General features: G+C 40.3%; 1 protein-coding gene and 1 pseudogene across 2 annotated transcripts; one reads left to right on the top strand and one right to left on the bottom strand.

Moving 5' to 3' along the window:
* Nucleotides 1-1281: 1281 nt before the first annotated feature.
* TNFSF4 (TNF superfamily member 4) lies at nt 1282-19046 on the bottom strand (the record flags this gene model as incomplete). The annotated part of the gene is made up of 3 exons (XM_081080346.1): nt 1282-4380; nt 6268-6310; nt 18894-19046. 3 exons carry the CDS (start codon nt 19044-19046, stop codon nt 4031-4033), a joined length of 546 nt encoding a protein of 181 aa, XP_080936472.1. The 3' UTR covers nt 1282-4030.
* On the top strand, nt 12696-13446 carry LOC308510660 (proteasome subunit alpha type-3-like; annotated as a pseudogene). The gene has a single exon. The product of its transcript is annotated as a proteasome subunit alpha type-3-like (transcript).
* Nucleotides 19047-23568: the final 4522 nt, after the last annotated feature.

Below are 23568 nucleotides of genomic sequence, written 5' to 3'. Positions count from 1 at the left end.
TCAGCTCTAATGCGTCTTTTGGAACAAAAATTAATATAAGACCGGGTCTAATATAATATGATAATATAATATAATATAATATAATATAATATAATATAACATAATATAACATAATATAACATAATATAACATAATATAATAATAATATAATATAAAATACTGGGTCTTATATTAATTTTTGTTCCAAAAGACGCATTAGAGCTGATTATCCGGCTAGATCTTATTTTCGGGAAAACACTGTAGTAGTAGAATTCTAATGGAATCAGCCTCTTGAACCATAAAGAGGAGCCCTGACGACTTCTAGTGAATGTCTTCCCAAAAGTAAAGATGGAGTTTGGCAGCATAACCATTCACTGGACATAGTTCTTTTGGCGGTTTTTCGTGGGGGTTTTTTTGCAACTTTTTAAAAATTAAATTTATTGTGGTGACATTCATTATTAAAATTATATAGGTTTCAATTGTACATTTATATAAAACACCATCTATATATTTCACATTGTGTGTTTACCTCCCAAGGTCAGTTCTCCTTCCATCACCATATATTTGATCCCCTTTACTCTCATCTACCACCTCCTCCCCCCTTACCACCTGGTAATCACTAAACTGTTGTCTGTGTCTATGAGTTTTTGTTTTTTTGTTTGTCTTGTTCCTTCGTTGCTTTCAGTTTTATATTCTACATATAAGTGAAGTCATATGATTCTCGACTTTTTTCTCTCTGACTTATTTTGTTTAGCATGATAATCTCAAGATCCATCCATGTTATCACAATGGCAGTATTTCAGCCAAGTAATATTCCATTGTGTATATGTACCATATCTTCTTCATCCAATCATCGATCGAAGGACACTTTGGTTGTATTTATGTCTTGAGCACCGTAAATAAATCTGCAATGAACATCGGGGTACATATATCTTTACAGATAAATGTTTTCAGACGTTTTGGGCAGATACCCAGGAGAGACATTGCTGGGTCATATGGTAATACTATTCTTAATTTTTTGAGGAACCTTCATACTGTTTTCCGTAGTGACTGAAACAATTTACATTCCTACCAGCAGTGTGTGAGGGTTCCTTTTTCTCCACAGCCTCTTCAACACTTGTTATTACATTTGTCGTACTGATGATACTCATTCTAACAGGTGTGAGGAACGTAGTTCTGATGGCTGAAATTAGAGGCAGATAGGAAATCCAAAAGCTTGCCCTCATCAGGGAATTAGCTGATCATACCAAGGAAAGGAAGAGAAGGATAAATAAAAACTCCAACACTCTAACCAGTAGTGAATTCTGAGATCCTTTATTTGTTTCCATGTAAATATCAATATTATTATTAACTATATTATTAATATCAATATTAATACTCTCTGAGAGCCAGGAAAGCACTAAATACAAAATTAGGGCTTAAAATAAGGGACCTGCCCAGTGTGCTTAAGAACAAATTATGATTTAGATCAAGATAGGAACCCCTTAAACCATTCCCTAAATAGATAGTCACTAAGTAACAACGGTTAACTGCTCTTGAAGGAATCACCAAGGAGGCTGAGGGAAGATTGTTAGCTTGTCCAAGAAAAAAAAAATAAAAGTTCCGTATGGTAAAAGAGGAGGATAAACATCTTGACTCATGGCAACCAATACACCAGACACTTGGTATGTACATACACCATTAGCACTGTGAACCTAAGATTCTAAAGTAATCATTTAACAAGAGGAGAAAGCAGGATTGAAAAATGGGGATTTGTCCAAAGTTAGTTGGCTAATTAGTGACTGAGTCAAAATCCGAATTCCAGTCTCCGGACTACTCAATCAGTTCTCTTTCCACAGAACTCTGTTGTGTACAGAGAAAAGTTAATATCCCTTTGAAGGAATGACTTAAAGGGCACATGCGTATTTTGATGGGTGGAAGGTGGGGGGAGTGAGGCTGGTGCACGGCAGAAATATTTCTCTGTATAGCTGAAGGCAGCCATCATGGGAAGAGTAGGCCATGTGTACCCAACGGGTGTGGCCACATGTGAGGAGGAGCCATGATACCAAAGATAAGCAACAGAACAGTTATGCTTAGGCCTGGAATGTGCATGTCCAGGTAAAATATGGTCAGGAATTCCAAACTTAAAAAAGTAAACATACGTTTTCTTAAATACTATCTATAGTGATAAACATGTACTTATAAGATATCACTCATTGAGTAATATCAACTTTGCAGACCACAGTCAACAACAAAAAGTACACGCGCGTACGAGCGCGCGCGCGCGCACACACACACACACACACACACATGCACACACATTCATATTTAAATCTTCTGAGTAGTCAAGACAGATTTACAGAATATCTTTCTCAGAACAATTCATGTAACACCAGGACATTTGCCTGGTCCGCAAATGTTTCCCTCCATAAATGTTTCCCTGTGGTTGGGATCATGATCACGTGAGTGCCTTGGCCATCATTTAGAGCTCGGTGACTCTTTCCTTATGCACAATTTCTCTTAATTAGCTTCCTTGTACTTAGCATTTATTTATGTCTCCACAACAGATTGAAACGGAAGGGCGGGAATGTCATTGGAGACAGACAGACACAAAGGAGGAGATGGGAAACAATGGTAGAAGAAAAATGCAAATGTGACTGAGACCATTTAGTGTGGGGACAAACTGCCTTCCATTTTTCTGGAGATCCTAAAAATATCATTGTATCAGAGCACAGGGCAATCACTGTGATGGCACAGAATCATCCAGAAAAAGTCTATGCTACTTTGTGCTCTCTATTTAAAAGAGCAGGGAAACTCTGGCTACCATGAAAAAATTTTTCATCAAAACTTTGAGAACCTACAAATCATCTAGAAATTTGACTTACGAACAAAATCATATTTGTCTACAAAGCCGTAAGTCTGATGTTTCAAGAGGGACATTTAAATATCAGGGGATAGTTTTCCCTTCAAAGCCTTGGCATTGGCTGATTATAGGTCCTTCTAGTCTCAAGTATGGTGTTTCTAGACAGAGATCATTGTTTTTCATAAGATACCATAGGTTCTCGATGACTTTTGACATGAGGTTGCATTTGATAACACAGTTGCTTCATTTGTGAAACTAGCAACATGATGGTGTACGCGTCCAAGGCATGGGGCTGAGTGTGTATTAGCATTAGCAGGAGGGTGCACATTTGAACATTTGCCTAACAATGGCAAAGAATGTTTTCCTTCCCAGACTGTGTAAATTCTTTCTCACTTTTACCCTGAGAGGTCCTGTTTCACTGCTCTCCTGTGTGCTCAAGATAATTCTCTCACTTTTCCAATTTAGAAAAACCTCTATCAGTTTCCTTAAATCACCCAGTAGATTTTTCACAGCATCACATCCCCAGGATTTTTTTTGTTTTTTTAAGGACAAATTTCAACTCAGAACATTTGCTTGGGAAAGCAACGTGGTAAAGGAGAAAGCCCAGACAGAGCCCAGAGTATTCCTTAGCCGCCTATCTGTATCAAGTCCAGAGAGCTGTTCACAAGTTGATTTTCCTTTTGAACTTCACCAAATGAGAGGTATTTAGGCAACAGGCAAACTGCAATGAGTTCCATCTTGGAGAGGCAGCTTTGGCATAGGTCCACACCATCTTTGGCAGATTCATAGTCCCTCTCCTTGGTCCTCTTCATTTTGACAATGCCAGATGTCACATTTTCAGCAAATGGAAGTCCAGTGTCTTTTTCAATAAAGAAAGTTTATTATGACAATTTCCTGACCAATAGAAACAACGTGGCTTAAGGAAGAGGCACGTACTCATTTATCCTTATAGGCTTGAGGCAATTATGAGGGATGAGGACTAGGTAATTTAGAAGACATGAGGATAAATAAAGTTAAATGATATGTAAAATAAGTTTTAAATATCCCTGAGTGGAGGTGGGGGAATCTTCTTCTGGTCACATCCTGTGTGGCCATCTACGGGGGCTGAGCTGGGGCAAGATCTCCACCCCCAAGGAAGAATCTGTGTCCTGTCCACCCCCAGTCTGGCATTCATACTTGGTGCCTGGCTTAGGTGTGGTCATCAGGTCCTCAGTAGACACAGAATCCACCAGGATTTTGATGGATGAGAATCAATTCCCCACCATTCACCTGGGTGTCTTCCCAGGAGGTACTGTTAGTGGTCACATTCAAAGAGACTTTGTCCTTGTAACGCAGATAGGCCACGGTGATGTAGTTGACAAATTTGACCTTGCTCAGGGAGAAGAGGGGTTTCCGACTCTTCCGGTAAAGAAAGTTGAGGTTGATCTCCTGGGTGAAATAGCCCTTCAGGGAGATGAGATAGAACCCATCACAGTTGATGATGATTGAGTTGTTTTGCACCTTCATGGTCTGCTCCTTGCGTGGGTGTGTGACAATGAAGCATTTCTCTTTGTCACACCCTAAAAAGAAGGGGAAAAAGAAAAGAATGATTCCTTAGCACCGCTTTGGGCAACAACCTTCCAATACATCCAAAACAAATGAAGAAAAGTGATAGGGAGAGATGTTGAGAAGAATGAAAGGAGGAGAGCACTGTGTTTCCACGTGAGGGCTGGACTCAGCTTTACCTATGGGACAGAAGAGGAAGTAGAGCTACTACTCATAGCCCAGAGGGTTTCTGAGGGGGCTGTGATTCAAAAGCTGAAAGACGATAGCAATTGTCAGTTGGCACAGCAGACATATCGCAGGAAATGGAGCTTGGAGTTTTCCCTGATTTTCAAAAGCAGGAGGGGTTGGCAACTTCAGTTTAGTGCTTCCTTTTGGGATCAAAGGCTAGACTAGTGCAAAGGGTGGTGGGAATGCCTCTTGCCTAGTCCCACACACCACCTAAAATTGCCTTGAATTCTTCCCTATTCTCTCTCCCCACCCCACCATGAAATGCAAATTTTTAACATACCCCAGGCATTGGACATTTACACGACAACGTTTACTGACCTTTGCTCATAGTCACTTAAACACAGTGGCTTCGTGACACCACTGTACACAGTATGTCTGTGGGCTCAAGTTCTGCTCAGTAGGAAGCAAGTGGACCAGCTCAAGACCACAGACCTGACTGCAGACCTGCTTTTCCCTTCTACCTTTTTGTTGCTAGTTTTTCCTGGAAGATTCTTTGGGAAGAGTTGCTGCCACAAAAGAAGGAAAAGGAGGCAGAGGAGGACACAGAGACCCTTTGAGATGGCTTTGAGACCCTTGTGTGGAGCCATTCCAAGTATCAGCCAAAAAGCCTGAATTTCTTTTATTTTCATTCATGCCCAATATCATCCTGAATGGCCAAACAACCACATCTCAGACTCCCCACTCTGGCCCGTGTCCCTTGGTGACAGGAAAGAGTAGGTCCCCACTGCCAGACACAATTCAGTCATTCTTGCTTTGTACCAGACCCAGGGGACAGACTTTGAATTGAAAATGAGGACCACTTACGGAGGGCAAGATATACTTCCCGTCAGGCTCAGAACTTACTAAACAAATAAATGGCCTTAGAGAAACGACTCGTGGCTTTTGTAGTGTTAACCATGGATGGAAATCCTGGTCTCATGACAGATAAAGTGTCACCTTGCCTTCATATCGGGGGCCTCCCCCAACTTTCATGAAGGTGAAATCTTGTGCTGTACTACCGTGTTTCCCCGAAAATAAGCCCTAGCCGGACCATCAACTCTAATGCATCTTTTGGAACAAAAATTAATACAAGACCTGGTATTATTAAGTTGGTACAAAAGTAATTGCGGTTTAAAAGATTAAAAATAATTAAAACTGCAATTACTTTTGTACCAACCTAATATTATATTACATTACATTATAGTATAGTATAGTATGTTATATATTATACCAGGTGTTTCATTAAAATAAGACCAGGTCTTACACTAATTTTTGTTCCAATATACGCATTAGAGCTAATGGTCTGGCTAGGTCTCATTTTCGGGGAAACACAATAGAATTAGTGGGAAATGACATACCCTACAATCAGACAGACTTGTAAGAAGTAAAGCCTTCATTTCCATACGTAAAATATGAGAATAATTCCCACTGAAAGGGTTCTTGGGAAGACTGAGTGAGGCATATAAAGTAATTAAAACAGTGACAAGCATTGGTTTGGTATTTACTTACCCCCCCCTTTTCTTCTTTATACCCTCCTTCTTTGTCCCTAATGAAAACAATATGTAGGCTTTAGCAATTCCAGGATTTAATGATTCCTAGGAAAGGGAGGGATCTTGTGTTCTGGAGGAAATTAAGAGACTGGAGAGAAGACTCTTTTAAAAATATAAATCAATTAAACTTTTGACAGTACTTACTGGTAAATTGTGTTGTGATACTTGCGTGGTATGGAGATGGCACCTGAAAGACAAAACATGGATATAATTTTAGGACAAAAAAAGTGAACAAATGCCACAAGTCATCCTATGAAACAGAAATTGTAGTAGCCTGTAGAGGGAGCGACTTGACAAGACTTGCTGTTTTTCTATAAATATTAGACCCAGATTTCCTACCTGGCCCCCTTGCTTTTCTGTAACATCTCTTAAGATAAGTCAGGCGTATTCTGCTCTTTTGTGCAAGCATCTAAGATCTGTCCTCGTTTTAGCCGAACTCTTGTTTGGTACACTGTTTTGGCTCCCTGAGCCCCAATTTCCCATTTTAGATAACAGAGCATGTCATCTTGTAAGAAATGCATTCAGTCAGAGATCCCCTCGTGGAAAAGTCTGTGACCGATCCATCCATCATGGCCACAGACTCCCACAATGCACTGGGAGTGCATTCTGGATGCTTCACGCTGCTACAGGCAATAAAATCTGGTCAAATCCTTCAGAGTTCAGTAGATTTGAGTGTTGTTTTTTTCTGTACTGGGTTTTCCCCTTCCTTTAACAGCCCGAAAAACCTAAATTGAACCGAGAGTATTCAACAGCAAGAAAAAAGTAAAACAATAAAGAGAGGAAGCCTGGTAGATAAAATGTCCATAGTAATTTGGTAGTTAAAAGAACAAAGAAGTTCAATATGGAGCAAAACCCAAACTATATGAAGTGAAAAAGCAAAAGGCAGAATCATGTGTAAAGCATATTACTATGTGTTAAAAAATAATAAATGTTTGTATGGGCATTGAATCTATCAGAAAGAATACACTAAAAAACTGGTTGCAAGTGTTGCCTCTGGAGAAAAGAATTGAAAGCCTGAAGTCAAGAGTGGGAGGGACCCTCACTTTTCATGGTCTACTTTTGTATATTTTTTTAAATTTTGTACCATATATTTATATTACCTATGAAAAAAAGTAGACGGGGGGGAAAAAAGAAAAAAGAAACAAAACAAAAAAAAACACTGCCTATTGAGCCTGCCAAGAACAACAGCTCTTCCCACAGGATTTTTTTGGGTGAGATATCCTGATGGAAGGTGTGGGAAGGGATTTGTTTTTATGCCCTGGGGTGTGGAATCCCTGCCTCCCATTCTCCTGGCACAGTGGCAGCTGTAGTCAAGTGGATTCCACGGGCGACTGCCCACGCAGACAAGGAACCCCTGACTTCCCTTAGAAGTGAAATCACAAGCCTTACAAAGCGGAAACCAACAGGCAGCAGAGGAAAGAGGGAGAGCCTTTCTGAGCCCTGACACTTCAGTGGTGAGCGTGTAGACAGCAGCATTGACCTGAGTTAACTGAGAAGTGTCTGGCTCTCTCTACCCCACTGTGAACGGTTAGTGCTGAATTGGTATCCTATATGCAAAGCTCAGGAAGAAGGCCTCCCTACTCTTGCCCCCTAATCCCCAGGGAAAGTAAATGCCCCCACTGCTCTCTGAGCTGGTTGGTCCCGGCATAAAATGGCTGTCTTGTGAAAGTCAGAAGCAACCTGTGGGGAAGCGCAGGGCTCAGCAGGCAGCAACCTGGGTTCTCATGACAGCCAGGTGGAGACAGTGTCATCTTAAGCAAGTTCCGTAACTTCTGTAGACAATGGTTTTCTCATTTTTAAGAATGACTGGGAGAGCACCGGCATCCCTTTCAGCACTAACTATACTTGATCCAGATTTTGGAAGTTGCAACTCTAAGTCAGTTTTAATAAAAGAGGCAAAAAAATGAAGCTTCCCCACCCCCCACCCCCTCGCCGACAAGCTCTCTGATCTAAAAAGCCCTTGTGATTGGATTATTTGACTCACTTTGCAAAATCTCCAAATGGTTTTTGCAGCTCAAAGACATTTCCTAACATTTTGAAGTGCGCTGATGAAATAAGGGTGTTAGTGACCCGAAGAATATTCTCTAAGACCAAAACACTGAGAGGCAGCAAGGAAAGCACTTCCTCTCGGGGGTAGATCTACTGGAACTCCAGGCTGAGGTTTTCTGTTCCTTTTCCTAAAGGTTACCCAGCATTAGACATGTGCACATTCTCAGAAGTCTCTAGCTAGTCGTCAAGTCTAAACAATATTGTGAAATAAAATAAATGGTCCTTCCTCTCGCTCCCTGCCCTGCCACAACTTTTCCCCTCATCCTCCATACCTGGTTACTTCATGTTGCCTAACCCCACTGCTCCCCACAGTACCCAATTAAAGGTCCTCCATCACCCAGCTCCAACATCCTTGTCAAGCTTTATTGCCACACATATCCTGTCTGTGTCTTATGCTCTAGCCAACCATTTTCTTTCATCTCTTTGCCCTTGAGCGTGGTAGGACAAGGCAGACTGCACAGGCTTGAGAGTCAGATTCAATTCAAATTATGACTTCTCTAGTTTTGTGAAATTGGAAACGTTATCTGCCATTTCTGAGCTTTAGCTTTCAGGCCTGTGAAAAAAAGGCATATTGTTGTTGGAATGTTCCAGAAGATGACTGTGAAGTTTAAATAAGATAATATATGTGAAAGCACCTAGCAGCAGTTTACTCGGTGCATGGTAAGCATTCAAAAATCCTTGCTTCCCTTGTCCTATCCACCAAGAATGTCCGTCCATTTCTGGGGACTCTGTTGTTCCTGGTTTCTTGGGTTCACTTACGACAGCCCTCAAACCCAGGAGGGAAGCCTGAACTCTGGGCTCTCCCTTGTGTGCTTTCATGATGAGGTCATGGTGAGACTACGTCTTTGTCAGTCTTCTGTGTGTGGCAACTTCTGTCCTCCAAGCTTGGCACTGAAGAGGCTTCTCTGAGGGATAGCCATTACTACGTGGAAATGGAATGAAACAGTAATGAAATCCTCATAGCAGTGTCTCCTCACTCCGAATTTGAATGGGGAGAAAAATAACTATTCACGTGGCATAAAAATTGTACCAGATTGGAGAGCCACAGTTGAAACCCTTCATTTCTGGGAGCCTCAATTTCTTCATCTGTAAAATATAAGGTTCAACTAGAAGATGACTTCTTGTACACTAATGCTTCTGAGACCATCTCATTCAGACTTCAGGGCTGTACTTTGATTCTGGCATGTAGACTGACAGATGTTTGCATTTCATTTTTGCCAGATTGAAGAAGCTTTATTCTATAGCTTATCTTTACATGGAAATCCTCTGGGACCTTTGATATTGCCCATTTTCTTAGTGTCTGGAGAAGATCTCAGGATTTTGCTTTTCTTGATATAAAAAGACCATGTTTATGCATGTGGATAAAATAAAAATTTCCGATATTTACCCTAATGAAAGCATTTGTCTGAGAGTCCAAGATTATTTTGAATTATTTTCATCATCAATACTGAACTAGATTAAAATACTAGGTTTTAGACAGTTGTTAAAATATTCAGAGATATCTCAAAATATCCAGAAGTTGTCCAGAAAAGAACCTTTACATGGTTGGATAGGTATTTGCATAGAGTGTTCAAATCACACTATCACATGAAAGTAAATCTCTGATTCAGTCTGATAGAACTGGAAAGACCCCGGGATATGATATAGTCAAATCCTCTTACTGTATATGTATCTATCTCTATAGATAGCGAGAGATATAGATGATACACATATAGATATAGATGATATAGAAAAATAAAGCTCAGACTATATAAATGATGAGCTACGGCCCAAATCCAGGTCCCCTTTGTCTTCTATGAATATATCACACTAGCTATGCCTTGTTTTATAAAAATAATCCCTAAAGTATTATGTGATTATTAAAGATTCATTGATCGTGTTATTTACATTTTGTAAGTAGATTTATATCCTTTTTTAAAAAAAAAAATAATATTTCTTCCTTCTATACCAGGTCATAAATCTTTCCTTTAACTTTCCTTCAAAAACAACCAGTGTCAGAAAAGAAAACGAATTTTAAAACGGGCAGCCAAAATTCTTAAAGCTTAGAGTCCTGGGGTCATGGCCAAGAGAAAGGAGACAGGACTAGAATGTAGACCTAGTCTTAATTTCTAACCTATTTATATAAACCTAGACAAGGGTCTCATATCTCAAACTTCCTCCTTGTGAAACGGCGCACAAATATCTGTCAATCTTCCTCCAGGATCATAGTAAAGAAGTGAGGACAAAAGTGGGGAAAAGATATGCAAAAATGAGGAATGGTTACTGCAGGTAAGACCAGGAGTGATATCTCTCAGTCATCCCCCAAAAAAGAGCTTTGAGCTCCCAGCCTTCATCGCACCAAAGGCAGGGCCAGATTAAGACCTTTAGGAAACTTGGAAGCTAAAAACATTAAGCCCTCAGCACACAAGTAATTCAAAATGTATTTTATTAGGTCGGTGCAAGGTAATTGCGGTTTAAAAGGTTAAAAATCATTGCAAAAACTGCAATTACTTTTGCCCCAACCTGATATGTTACTGAACTGTAAAAAACATATTTAACAATTTATTATTACAACCCACAAAGGTTTTTATATTTTCCCTTAATGATTATTTTGATGCTTGTTATCATTTTTGTAATAGTGTCCTTTTCACCCTGACCTTCATTTGATGGCTTCTCTGGTCTTCTAAGCTCCTGTTGTGGCTGCTTCCAGGGAAACCCAGCCCTTAGGGTCCATCATTTAAACTCATTGGACCCCTCAGTTCCCCACATGTACAGTGCAACCCTTTGGGAAGGACACTTTTCCACCCACAAGCTCTTATTAAATTAGTATCAGAAGAATCAAGAAAACGTTGTGGGTCTATTTGTCCATTTTTCTGTCAGAATATATTCTTAAATAGCATTTACATGATACCAAAGCTAGACAAATTTATACAAATGAATAACCCACCTAAGGTGCATTCCTGAAACTGCAAATAGTACTGAACCCTATATACACTATATTTTTTCCTATACATACATACATACAAACCTTTTCACTTAAGAAAGCACTTTACAGCTTCTCTTGGCATATCCAAATTGCCAGCATCACTACTCTTGCACTTTGGGACCATTAACTAAAATAGGGGTTACTGAACACAAGCACAGTGATACCGCAACAGTAGACCTGATCACAGAGACAGTTACTAAGTGACTAAGAGCCAAATCATCTCCAGCTGTGCAGATGCTGGACAAAGGGATGATTCACATCCCGGCAGGACAGTGTGAGGTTTCATCACACTATTCAGAATGATTGCAATTTTAAACTTATGAATTGTTTATTTCAAGAATTTTTCATTTAATATTTTGGGGCCGTAGTTGACCATGGATAACTGAAACCTGGAAAAGCGAAACCGTGGATAAGGGGGAACTACTGTATGCCAGTCACATTCCCAATGTTTCTAGTATTGTGAACCAGACCACAGCCCTCTTCTAAATATAATTTTCTGCCCTATTTGGCAGCCAAGTCATTGGAGTATTGGATAAAACACATCAAAGTGGGGGACAATAGAAACAGCCTGAGCCATGTGTTCTAAGTGTAATTTTAGTTCTCTGAATCACTTCCAGACACTAAACGTAATAACACTTTATGCCCTAGTAAATTCTCCCTTTCATCCTTCCACTGTTGTCCAATGCAGCCATGAACTCTCAATTAGAAATCTATGTCAAATATATAAGAAATATATTTTACACTAGGCTGTAACACACACACTCACACACACACAAACACACACAAACAAATTTACTCTTTTTCCCTTTCTGTGTTTTTTTGGAAGTGAGTCAATCCCTGTCACACTCAAGGGGGCGTGTATCAAGCTTCACTCTTGGAAGGAGGCATGTCAACATGTAGTATTTGGAATTCTTTTGTACGAGAACTGTATCCTTTCTCCTCCTTCATTAATTTATTAAAATAATTTATGTCAGTTAAAAAAAAAAAAGAAAGAAATCTATGTCAAAAATGCTACAGTTATTCCAAGGGGTTTTTTAATCCTAAAAATTATAGTACGGAAGTCAAGGTCCATGAAGTTAAGGTTAAGCCTGTGATATGCTTTCTGAGATTTGAGTTATGGTGTGTACATGTGTGCAAATGTGTGTACGTGCTCCAAGGTAAACGTTTTAGTGGCAGCGTGCTTGTGGAAGCGTGTCCATGAATAATAATCATTTCAGCATTTCCAAAGCTCTGGAACACATTTATTTGCTCCTCACAACAATCAAATTCCAATTTTAGAAATGATTAAACTGATGCTCGGGGAATTTCAGGGAATTTACCCAGGATCAGGAGGTTAAAGACTGGACTGAACCAGAGCCGTCTAGTTTCTGGTCTGGAGTATGCTGTTCTACACGTCAGTGACTCCCCACAAAGTTTAAGAGGGTGTTTTATGTTTTTGTATAAGGAAGTGTTTTATTAGGTTGGTACAAAAGTAATTGTGGTTTAAAGGGTTAAAAATAATGGCGAGAGGGGGCACATTAGGCCTGGAAGCCCTACGCGGTCCGCTGGTTTTAGCAGGATGAGTTCAATTGGCACTGGGTATGACCTGTCAGCCTCTACATTCTCTCCTGATGGAAGAGTTTTTCAAGTTGAATATGCTGTGAAGGCTGTGGAAAACAGTAGTACAGCTATTGGAATCAGATGTAAAGATGGCGTTGTCTTTGGGATAGAAAAATTAGTCCTTTCTAAACTTTATGAAGAAGGTTCCAACAAACGACTTTTTAACGTTGATCGACATGTTGGAATGGCGGTAGCAGGTTTGTTGGCAGATGCTCGTTCTTTAGCAGACATTGCAAGAGAAGAAGCTTCCAACTTTACATCTAACTTTGGCTATAACATTCCACTAAAACATCTGGCAGACAGAGTATGTACATGCATATACACTCTATAGTGCTGTTAGACCTTTTGGCTGCAGTTTCATGTTAGGGTCTTACAGTGTGAATGACGGTGCACAACTCTACACGACTGACCCATCATATGGTTATTGGGGCTGTGCTATTGGCAAAGCCAAGCAAGCTGCAAAAACAGAAATAGAAAAGCTTCAGATGAAAGAAATGACCTGCCGTGATGTTGTTAAAGAAGTTGCAAAACTAATTTACATAGTACACCATGAAGTTAAGGATAAAGCTTTTGAACTAGAGCTCAGCTGGGTTGGTGAAATAACTAAAGGAAGGCATGAAATTGTTCCCAAAGATATAAGGGAAGAAGCAGAGAAATATGCTAAGGAATCTTTGAAGGAAGAAGACGAATCAGATGATGATGATATGTAACACTTAATTCAGTAGCTATTTTAAATTTCTAACACAATCCCCATGTAACTATTTAGTCCTGTGGATTATTATATACCCACTGACCAATTTTCATTAAATTTTTGTCTTGTAAAAAAAAATAATAAAAATAATGGCAAAAACCGCAATTACTTTTGCACCCACTTAATAATACCTTCATTTGAAAAGATACGGGTTTCAAAAGTATGGGTGGCTACAAACAGAACACATGACCCACAGGATGTTGGGGAATCCAATTGCATCCTAACGCCGCCATATATTTCATCTGACTGTGAAAAATAACCTTCCCACTTCATAACTCAGTTGTTTCTGTTCACTCACTACACAGTAGTAACAACATTGCACATGGTTCCTCACACCTAAATGACTCAAGAAGATTAATGTTCATTTTCCATGGATGCAGAATCCCTGGAATGGGTGGAAAGTACAGGTTCTCTAAGAATGTAGGGCCCAAAAGCAATTGCTATTAATAGAATTGTGTGTTTACCTCCCAGAGTCACTTCTCCTTCCATCACCATATATAGAGAGTGCCAAAAAAATGTATACACATTTTAAAAAAAGAAAAAACTATTAAAATTCTAATACTCAATATATACCGATAACAAAAGATAACAAGTCACATTTGTCTTCTGCAATTACAAGAGGTGCTCGAGGTAGTTACCATCAGCGTCCCGACCTTTCTGATTATGGTGAATTACTGCTTGAGTAATGTTGACCAAAGTGTCCACTTGTATACATTTTTTTGGCACCCCTGGTGTTTGGTGAACAGACAATGTGATATATAGATGATGTATTATGGAATTGTACACTTGAAACCTATGTAATTTTACTAGCCATTGTCACCCCAGTAATTTTTAATAGTAATAAAAACATAGAATTGGCAGGGCAGGTGGTCAGCTCCCAGGTAAGGCAGGTCCACTCGATGCAAGTAGCTAGGGGCTGAGCTCAGAGAAGTGGAATCAGGAGATTATCTCCCTAGGTCTACACCAAGAGCCTTCCAGTTCCATTCCCAACTCTTCTATATGTGTGTGTGTGTTTGTTTCCACATATGCGTACGTATGGACTCTTTTCCAGAATGATCCCAGTCCATATTTTTCTGTCCCATTTTGAGTACTTGGGTTTGCACGTATGTCGAAATATTTCATTTACAAAATATCATCATTGTGTAAATAGTGAACAATATGAGGCCCCCCATCCTTTTACACTTGGGGGAGCACCTGGCTTCCTGAGAAAAGTTTTCTTAACGCCTCAGGAAAAGGAAGTAGGCTCTCTTTAAGCTCATTGAGAGTGGTTAGTTTTACAGTTGCGCCCCCTAGTGCTGCATGAGAGTAGATTCACTTTCTACATGTGCAATATGTAGACCACAGAAGAGAAGCGAAATTTGGAGAAGCAACAATTTGGGTAACTTTTCCTGTATTTTATTTTGCACAGAATGGAAGGAAGCGTGTTCCCTAGCATGAGTCACAAGACCCTTTCAGTTTTATCTTCCACCATTTTGCCCTAGGAACACTCAACTTCAACCATTCTGAACCATTTGTTGTTCTGCTCAGAAAACCTTCCGCCCCCTACCCAACCACCACCACCTTTCTTGTCTACTTAAAGAATTTCTACTCCTCCTTCTAATATCAGCTGAAGCATTACCTCCTCCCCCAGCTTTCACCTTCTCTGGGTTTGTGTTTTCTTATCTAGAAGCAGACTATGGCTAATGCCTGCTCAAAAATCCAATGATTCTATACATTTTTATTAGTACCTCCTTTAAGAGCCTCAGAATACTTAATGACAAATGAGTTCAATACTTCAGACATTTCTTTTTCATTCCCATAGAATTGCTTATGAAATGTAAATTCAATTGCATTGAAAATCATTTCTTTGCATGTCTGTCATAAAAAGAATTTCTAAAAAAACTTGTTAGGTTACATGGGGATACATATAAATTGAGCTCATCTGAAACAAGATTTTTCAGGCAAACATGCCTCCTTTTCTCCCTATACGAAACAAGCAGAAGTCCAAATTGTAGCCTGAAACTTCATCAAGAAACTGTGAATTCTAATTCTGCCACCATTGACACAGAACTAATCAGCTCACTTTCCAAGGATCTCCACTTCTGTTTTTTCCAGCAGTAAAAGCGGTAAAAATGTGAACTATTTCCTGAGATTTGTTGAAGAATTATCACTAAAAGCCCTCATATCTATAAAGTGCTATGATAAAGGTGCTATAAATCTTGGAAGAGCCTGGCTTCAGTAACCCTGAGACACATTGATAAATTATATTTGTAAATTGATCTTACACGTCCGCGCTTTTTCTGCCATCGTTCCCAGCTGAAGTTACAGTTGAGGCTGGAAGCCTGATACTTTAAATAGCAGCTGGACTAAATATCCAAACAGTATATATTGTTTTTGGTGACAGAGCACTCAATTTAATAACTTGAATCATAGATATTCTTTTCTCACCCACTTCTTTCCACATCCTAAATATGGTATTTTGCTTACCCAGGATAGGTTATTTAGACATGCACATGGTATATAAATACATGCAGATTACATATATATGTGCAAATTTGATTTCCTCCAGTCCCTTCTTAAAAACCAGGAATTCATAAGCTCAGACACAAAAATCTGTTTACTTACATTTTGTATTTCTCAAATCCTCTTACCATTCTGCGAATACATATATAAACTACATACTCACAGGATATTGAGCTGGCAGAGATCATTCTGATCATTTGATCCAACAGCTTCATGTTACACATGAGAAAATTAAAGTCCAAAGAGGGAAGTGAGTTATATGAGAGTGGGTAAGGCCTATCTTTTTTTTCTCTGATATCTCAAAGGCAAACACTTCTGCTTTTCACGTAAGTCAATATAACATAACTGAATGATGAGAAAACAAAGTTTACTAAGTAAACTTGATTAAAGGGGAAGTTCACTGTCAAATGGAGCTTAATAGATTTCTACCTGTGTTTTGACGTCCATATAGGCAATTATTTTATAAGGCTAAAATTAAATCTGAAAAATAAGGAAAAATTATTATTCTCCAAATATCTTTCTCCTATTATAAAAGACATCTAACTTAACTGGGTAAATGATGAGTATTTCAGCTCTATTTCACCCCACATACAGATCACTGTAATATTGTTTTATGAGAGTAGATTTTCTTTTGCATTGTCATCATCATCTACCCCATCCTTCAACCAAAATTCCAAATAATTATATCGATGAGTTTAGAAAGGCTACCAATCTATGTCCATTTTTCAACAGCTACTCAATCTCTCTCTCTCTCTCTCTCTCTTTCTCTCTCTCTCTCTCTCTCTCTCTCTCTCTCTCTCTCTCTCTCTCTCTCACACACACACACACACACACACACACACACACACACAACACACACCCTGCTGCCACCACCATTTGATCAAGTTCCAGGGAGACAACACACAATCTGTCTATGCTATCTTTCTCCCTAATAAACTGTATGAAATTATTAATAAATGGAAAAACCATTGTGCTTGCCTGGGTCCTAGAAGAGTATAAGAAATCATGTTAACTAAAACAGTCTAGCTAGCAATAAGAGAAAAAAATTTAAATGAGTATTAAGTGAAGAATTTCATATATCTGTGCTCCAAAAGTTCTGTATCCAGAGTATATGAGAGCACGTTTCTTGAACTACTAGGCTAATGTACCTCCTGTTTTTGCTTCCATTTCCGTGCCAGGATCAGAGAAAGCTCACCGTGAATTCTAGTGTTCCGGAAACCAGCCGTCAGCTTTCCTTCCAGGCTCTGTCACTGAGTTGCTGGGTGACTTGCCAGAAAGGGCCCTTCTCCTCAGTATCCCCTCTGTATTGGTTGTCTGGGGCGGCCCTGCCATCACTGGCTGTACGTATTTCCCCTTTTGCTCTCTTGTGCTCAGAGCCCCAGCTGCGCCTGGATTTTGGCCATCTGCCGTGTCTTTTTATCGCTCCACAGCGTAAGGAAACATGCAACACTGTGGTTGTTTGAAAGAGCCCTCTGAGGGCTCTCAGACCCGGTGAATGCTCTCAGCTTTTCTATTTTTGATTACTCTCTTGGTTTTTCTTCTCGGAAGTGCCTAATTCCGCTCTACGTCTTGGGCATCCTGCCATGGACGCATTGTGCCTCCCCCACACCAGCTTCCCAAATCGCCTACTCTAATTGCACGAAAAAGGGTTCTGCATAGAGAAGGAAAGGTGTGGCGTGATGGCAGAGGGTGAGTGTATTGTTGTGCTCACTGATCTGTGCACTGAGCATGACAATGACTACCCATCTGGAATTTGGGGACGTGAGCCCTCTCTGCAGCACAGTGATCACAACCACACTCCCTCCAGCCTCTCTGCACCAACAACCCCTATTTCCGGCAGGCAAGGGCAAGCCCGGGCATTGGCTAGGACTGCACTCATCTTATCCTGGTCCCGTTTGAGGTACCAGGTCTGTGACATGTCCATCAGAAATAAAAGTTCTTATTGTTTGATTTTCACCAGGGAGAGACTTTTCTAAGCCAAAGCAACCCACCAGAGAAACAAGAATGATCAGACTAGCCCCAACAAGGAAAGACGGGCAGACTATACATTTATTTGCTTTTCAGTGGAGTCTTCTACAGTCAAAAACATCCTTAAAGACCTAATCATGTTTGCAGATATGGACAAGTAAATAAGAAACAATAATGTTAAAGGGACTAGAATAAAGAGAAGGGAAAATGGAAAGAATAGCTTCATTAAGCGGGGCGGGGACATACTGGGAAGATGATCACCCACCATGTACTGTATTGGACAAAGTGGAAAAAAGACAGAGTGATGTCTGTAAGTTGTGATTGGTAGAGAATGACTGTGAGAATCAATATCTGATTAAGTCGATGCGGTAAATGTTTGGCCAGGTGTGTGCCCGCACGCAAACACACACATCTCTGTCTTTAAAACACACAGGTTGGCTATTTAAAAGAACTTAACATCAATACTTTCAGCATTCTTCAAAACGCAGGAGCAAATGTCCCGGAGTGTCTATGAGTTTTATGAATACAATGGGAAAGTGGAACTGGTCTCATTCTCATTTCCATTTTATATTAATTCCCTGATCAGACATTTCCTAGCAGAATGGGTAAACCAAGTATATGAGCGACTCAAAGCTTCAAAGTGACAGCTCATAAAGAAATACCAGGATTCTTGCATTGCAAAGAAAAAAAAGAGAATAATTCAGAAGCAGCATTCTGGCCCTACCTCCACTGTGCCCCACCACCACCACTTCTGAAAAGAAGGAAGGAAAAGAAAGACAGGATGGTGTTAGACCATATTTTACAATCACTGAGGGGAAAAGATAAAAAGAACTCAACAATTTTGGCATCAGATCATTTCCAAGTGACCGTTTGCAGCTGTTGGAGCTGCAATCAGTATAAGCTGGTGGGAACGAAGTGCCCAAGGGTGCATCTTACCTGTGAAGTATGGAAGTGCAGGCAGATGTAGGTGAGACACAGAAGCAGCCCCAGCCCCTGAATTACGGAGGTCACCAACAATAGCTTCTTTGTCTGGAATCTCCTCCCTGGTGCGTTTCCCACATTCTCATCTGGGGGTTGGACCCCTTCCATCTTCACAATCTGGATTCAGAAAAATTGGACAGCTGTGGCAAAGGGAAATCTGAGGGCGGACTGACCTCTTCCTTGCAGAGAAGGAGATGAAGACAAAATAAAGCGTATCTATCAGAAAATATTCACAGGTCCCAGGACCAGAGATAAGAGGCGATTGAAAGAGCAGAGCGGACTCTCTCAGTTTTAATGCTGCTACTTTTGCAGGCAGGCGGGGGAACTTCTTTGTGACTAATCTGAATTTCCCCTTTACTTTCTTTCTTTTTTTTTTTCTTCTCTGGGCTACCAGGGAGTTGTTTTTGTGGCATTCCAGTTCTGATTTGAGTGACTGTGAAATGACAGTCATAAAAGTGTGCTATTTTCTTCATTTCTCATTGCAACAGTAACCAATTTGTGGGTCACTTATAGAGATAAAAATTATCATCCGTTGATGTAGGAACTTATCTATCCCTGCCCTGAGATGTCTTAAATCACAGAAGAGATTTCAGGAAAATGCTGGTAACTAAGCATTGAACCCATTATACAGATTCGGGAGGGGTAGGGGGAAGCACACACCAACCATTCTTGAAGCGAAACAGAGAAAAGAAGAAAATAGGACAGTGTAGAAATCAAGGAGTGAGATCCTCTTGTTTTAACCCATTACATTATAATGAATAAACTAGTATGTTGTGAACATCTATGTGTCAAGACACGGTGCTCTGCAGCCTTATAATCTTGTTCTCATTTAATCCTTTCAGACAAGTTTAGTGTTAAGATTAGTGTAAAGCAAAGCAGAAGAGGATCCTGACTGTTTCCCCTTCCCTGCACTTTACCTTCTCCCCAAACCTCATTTGTGCATAAATGAACAAATGAATAGATTCAAACAAGCTTTAAAGGTTGCTCCTTTCTTTGGAGTCAAGGGGCAACTCAGAACTTGGAAAATAAGAGTATTCTGCCGATGGACAGACACTACTTACTCTTTTCTACAGAAGTAAATGGTAAGATGATGTATATAGTTAAGCTCAGATTGACAAATATTTACTGTGTGTGTGTGTAGTAAGCCCAGGGCTGATGACTAAGAATGCTGGGATAGGGATATTTAAGACATTATTCTGTCTCTTCTCTGAGCTCCCCATCAGCCACTCAACAGCTGTTTAAAGAAAGAAGGGAGGGAGGAATATTTTGATATCAACAATACGAGATGTTATATGCAGCTTAGTTTTATAAAACATGGATATGAGGCATATTCAAAAGAAAAACAGTTTGTGGGAAAAGGAAAGTACATTTATTACTACAGTATTAATCAACTAAAATATGAAGTAATACCCTCATGATCATCCTTATGCCTTGTATTTGGAAAACATATTGTTCTTCAGAAATTGAAGTTTTTGTCTGAAAGAGAAGGGAACTGAAACGCAGTATCATAGACCCCAAGCAAAAACCAAAACTCAGGGCCCATCCAAACTTATCTCAAAATGATCATTCCTATGAGCAAAGTATGTGTAACATACAAGGTGTATAGGAAAAAACATTGAAAGAAAAATCAGTGTGTACAGCCCAAAGTTTGTGTAACAGCCATAAACAAACATTAAAATTGGCAACTCTTTACTCATTTATTTTAAAAAACTAAAAGAGTCACAGCAAAAAAAAAAAAAAAAAAAGAAAAGAAAAGAAAAGAAAAGCCTAAAACGCTATTGGAAACTGAAGAGACCACCTGAAGAAGAAATAGTGAAAACTACTAATGCTGAAAAGCAGAAAATATTTTTAAATGACCGCCAAAGGGATGGAAAAACAAAAATACAGAGTGCATACCAGTGCCACGAACAGCAGCTCATCTCACTGACAACTGCTATTTTTCCCATTTTTCCTTATACACAATGAGAGCTGCACAACAGAATGAATTGCCACTTTTCCGTCTTCCTGGGAAAGCACAGGGTCTCCCCTACTCCCCTACATATTGTGCCTACTTGCAATTTTTGGTTGAAGTTTAAGTGATGTTTTACATTTGTTTCTTTTTACATTGAACTCATTCTCACAGTTGCTTCACATTCTTTGTGGGAAGGGGGTGCATACACAGAAAAATCCATATAAATTGGCTTGGAAGTTCCAGGCAAGATCCTTGGATAGACTGTACGCATTTCAAAAGTCATCAAGGGGCTGGTTTAGCATCTGAAACACATGAAATTACCACAAGAGGTGTATCTCTGATGGCATTTCAATCTCAGACAGATAGACAGAGCCCTCCATCTTCAAAGTTGACATGTTTTTAAAGGGGCCAAGTATGTTACCTGAATCAATGGGCACTCTTTTTTTTTGAAGCCTCACAAAGACCAAATACACACATGCACCTGAGCAAACCAGCCTTAGAATGGAAGCCTCAGACTTCATTCCAAGACAGTTATCTTTCCAAACATCTTTAACCTCTAAATGAATAGCCCTTTCAAGACTACAGGAAAATATGGAAAATAATAAAGCTTTGACAACTCATAGAATGCCTCATGTTTAGGAAGCAGCAAAAACATTTCTTTGATTTTTGGGTTTGGGGTTTTCGTTTGTTTTTTGTTGTGGTGGTTGTTTGCTTGGTTGGTTTGAGGGTGGTGGTAAAACTTGTACTTTTCATTGGTCTCTCTATGTGTCCACTCAACCAGCATGAGCCAGTTGCCTCCATACCAGTGCTGGAGGAAAGACGGAGTATAACATATTCTCCAAGAAAGTGTTGGCTCCAAGTGGCTGTGCAACTGGAAGGACACATGGGGGCAGATTCCCATTCAGACTGGAGTTAGGACTAGGAAAGCTTCATTGAGATGAGTCAAGTAAATCTTGGAGAAAGCAGAAGCCAATTTGGTCACCTGGGGAGTGTGGAAGGGCAGTGGCTGCCAGGCAAGGGGTGAGGAAGTGCAGCCAAAGCAAAGATGCCAGCTGAGGAGATGAGCAGGGTCCTGCACTCAGGAGTCCTTCCATCCCGGATTGGGAGGGAGGGGAGTCATCTTATGGGAAGGGGAGTCCCGATCATCCCACAAAGGTGTGCTCTGCATCCCAAGTCTCAAACAAAGGGCTGCACCCATGCAGAAAAAGACCACTTTTTCTAATTCATAAAATCAGAAAGGGCACTTTGTTTTAACTGACAGAAAGACAGCGGTATCAGCTGGGACAGTCCTCGGGCTTAAATTATTTAAGTGAGAAATGATAAGGTCCCAAACTGAGGATCCTATGAGGAGAAGATATTTACAGGGCTCTGCATTCACCAAACATTTTGAGGGCCTACTCTGTGTCCCCTTGTAAGCATACAAGGGAGTCCTAACTAAGCTTGCCCTGACACAGGTGACAGAGGAAAATGGGAGGTGATGGAGACCAGTGTATGGCAAATGTCAAAAAGCTGATTTGCTATCGGCCTTCTCAACCTGCGCTCGATCCTAATGACCCTCTGGTTCAGGTTCAGGTTTTGGCCACTCCAGGATCTCCAAACCCCAGAATCAGCTTTGACTCTTCCTTGGCCACAATCAGTAAAGCTTTAGAGGGCAGCCCTGCGATACGGCTCGAGCTTCCCTCCACTTGGCAGTTCCTACTGCTCTGACCAAGTCTTTCTTACTCCTCACTTGAGCTCCTGGATTAAACGTCCAGTGGTTCTCCCAACTGCCATTCTCTTTGATCTCCAACCCATTCTGCTTTGGCAGGCTCTTTAATGCCAGTGATGACCCAGATCTATCAAGAGACCTCCCTCTCGGAGACCAAGGTTCCTCTCCAAAATCATCTCCCTCTATTTTCTAATTATCGCTGACCATTACTTTGCCTCAAAGAGCCTCATGCGTCATCTCTGATGATCAAAAGCCCACACACTCACACTCTCCATGAAGGGCTGGCTGCCTTGTGAGGTGGTGAGCTTGCAGGGTTCCAGAAGCGGCTAAGCAAAACCCTGAAGGAACACCGTTCAAAGAATTCGAGCCTTGGGTAGAGAATTTGTAAAATCAGCAGTTCCCAAAGCCTAGCCCATCCTTAGAATCACTAGGAGAACTTTTGAAAGATTCTGGTTTCTTAATCCCCTTCACTCTAGAAATTCTGAATCAATCAATAAGATCTGAGTAGTGTCTTGTGAATCTGTATTTCTACAAGTTTCCATAAGAGCCAGCTGTGTATCTCCTCACGTGACCACTGAAGGTCTCTTTCACTGTTCCATGTCTATGATAAGAAGCCTTCCCTGAGACTCGCAGGAAAAATACAGTTGTTTCCCCCTATTCTGAGGGCATTTATCATGCTCTGTCTTGTCTTGTGACCATCAAAATCTATTTTAGTCTTCCCCAGGGATGTTGCATGGTTCTGAGAGGTCAGGAATCTAGTATCACACTCACTCACAGAGCCAGAATCGTCTTTCTATACAGATTTGCCAGATTAAACTGAATTTCTTGAAGTAGATCTGAAGTGTGCTACTTTCAGGACCAGACAGAATGAGAGTCTAAACAAAACTGAAAATAGCACTGTTAAATACAGAAGTCTCCTGATAGCTGGATTTTGATCTTAGACGTGAGAGATGAGCAAACCTGAGATGTGT

The sequence above is a fragment of the Rhinolophus hipposideros genome (genome assembly GCF_964194185.1).
Source record: "Rhinolophus hipposideros genome assembly, chromosome: 19".
Lineage (NCBI taxonomy): Eukaryota > Metazoa > Chordata > Mammalia > Chiroptera > Rhinolophidae > Rhinolophus > Rhinolophus hipposideros.
This window is presented reverse-complemented; position numbering and strand designations above follow the sequence as displayed.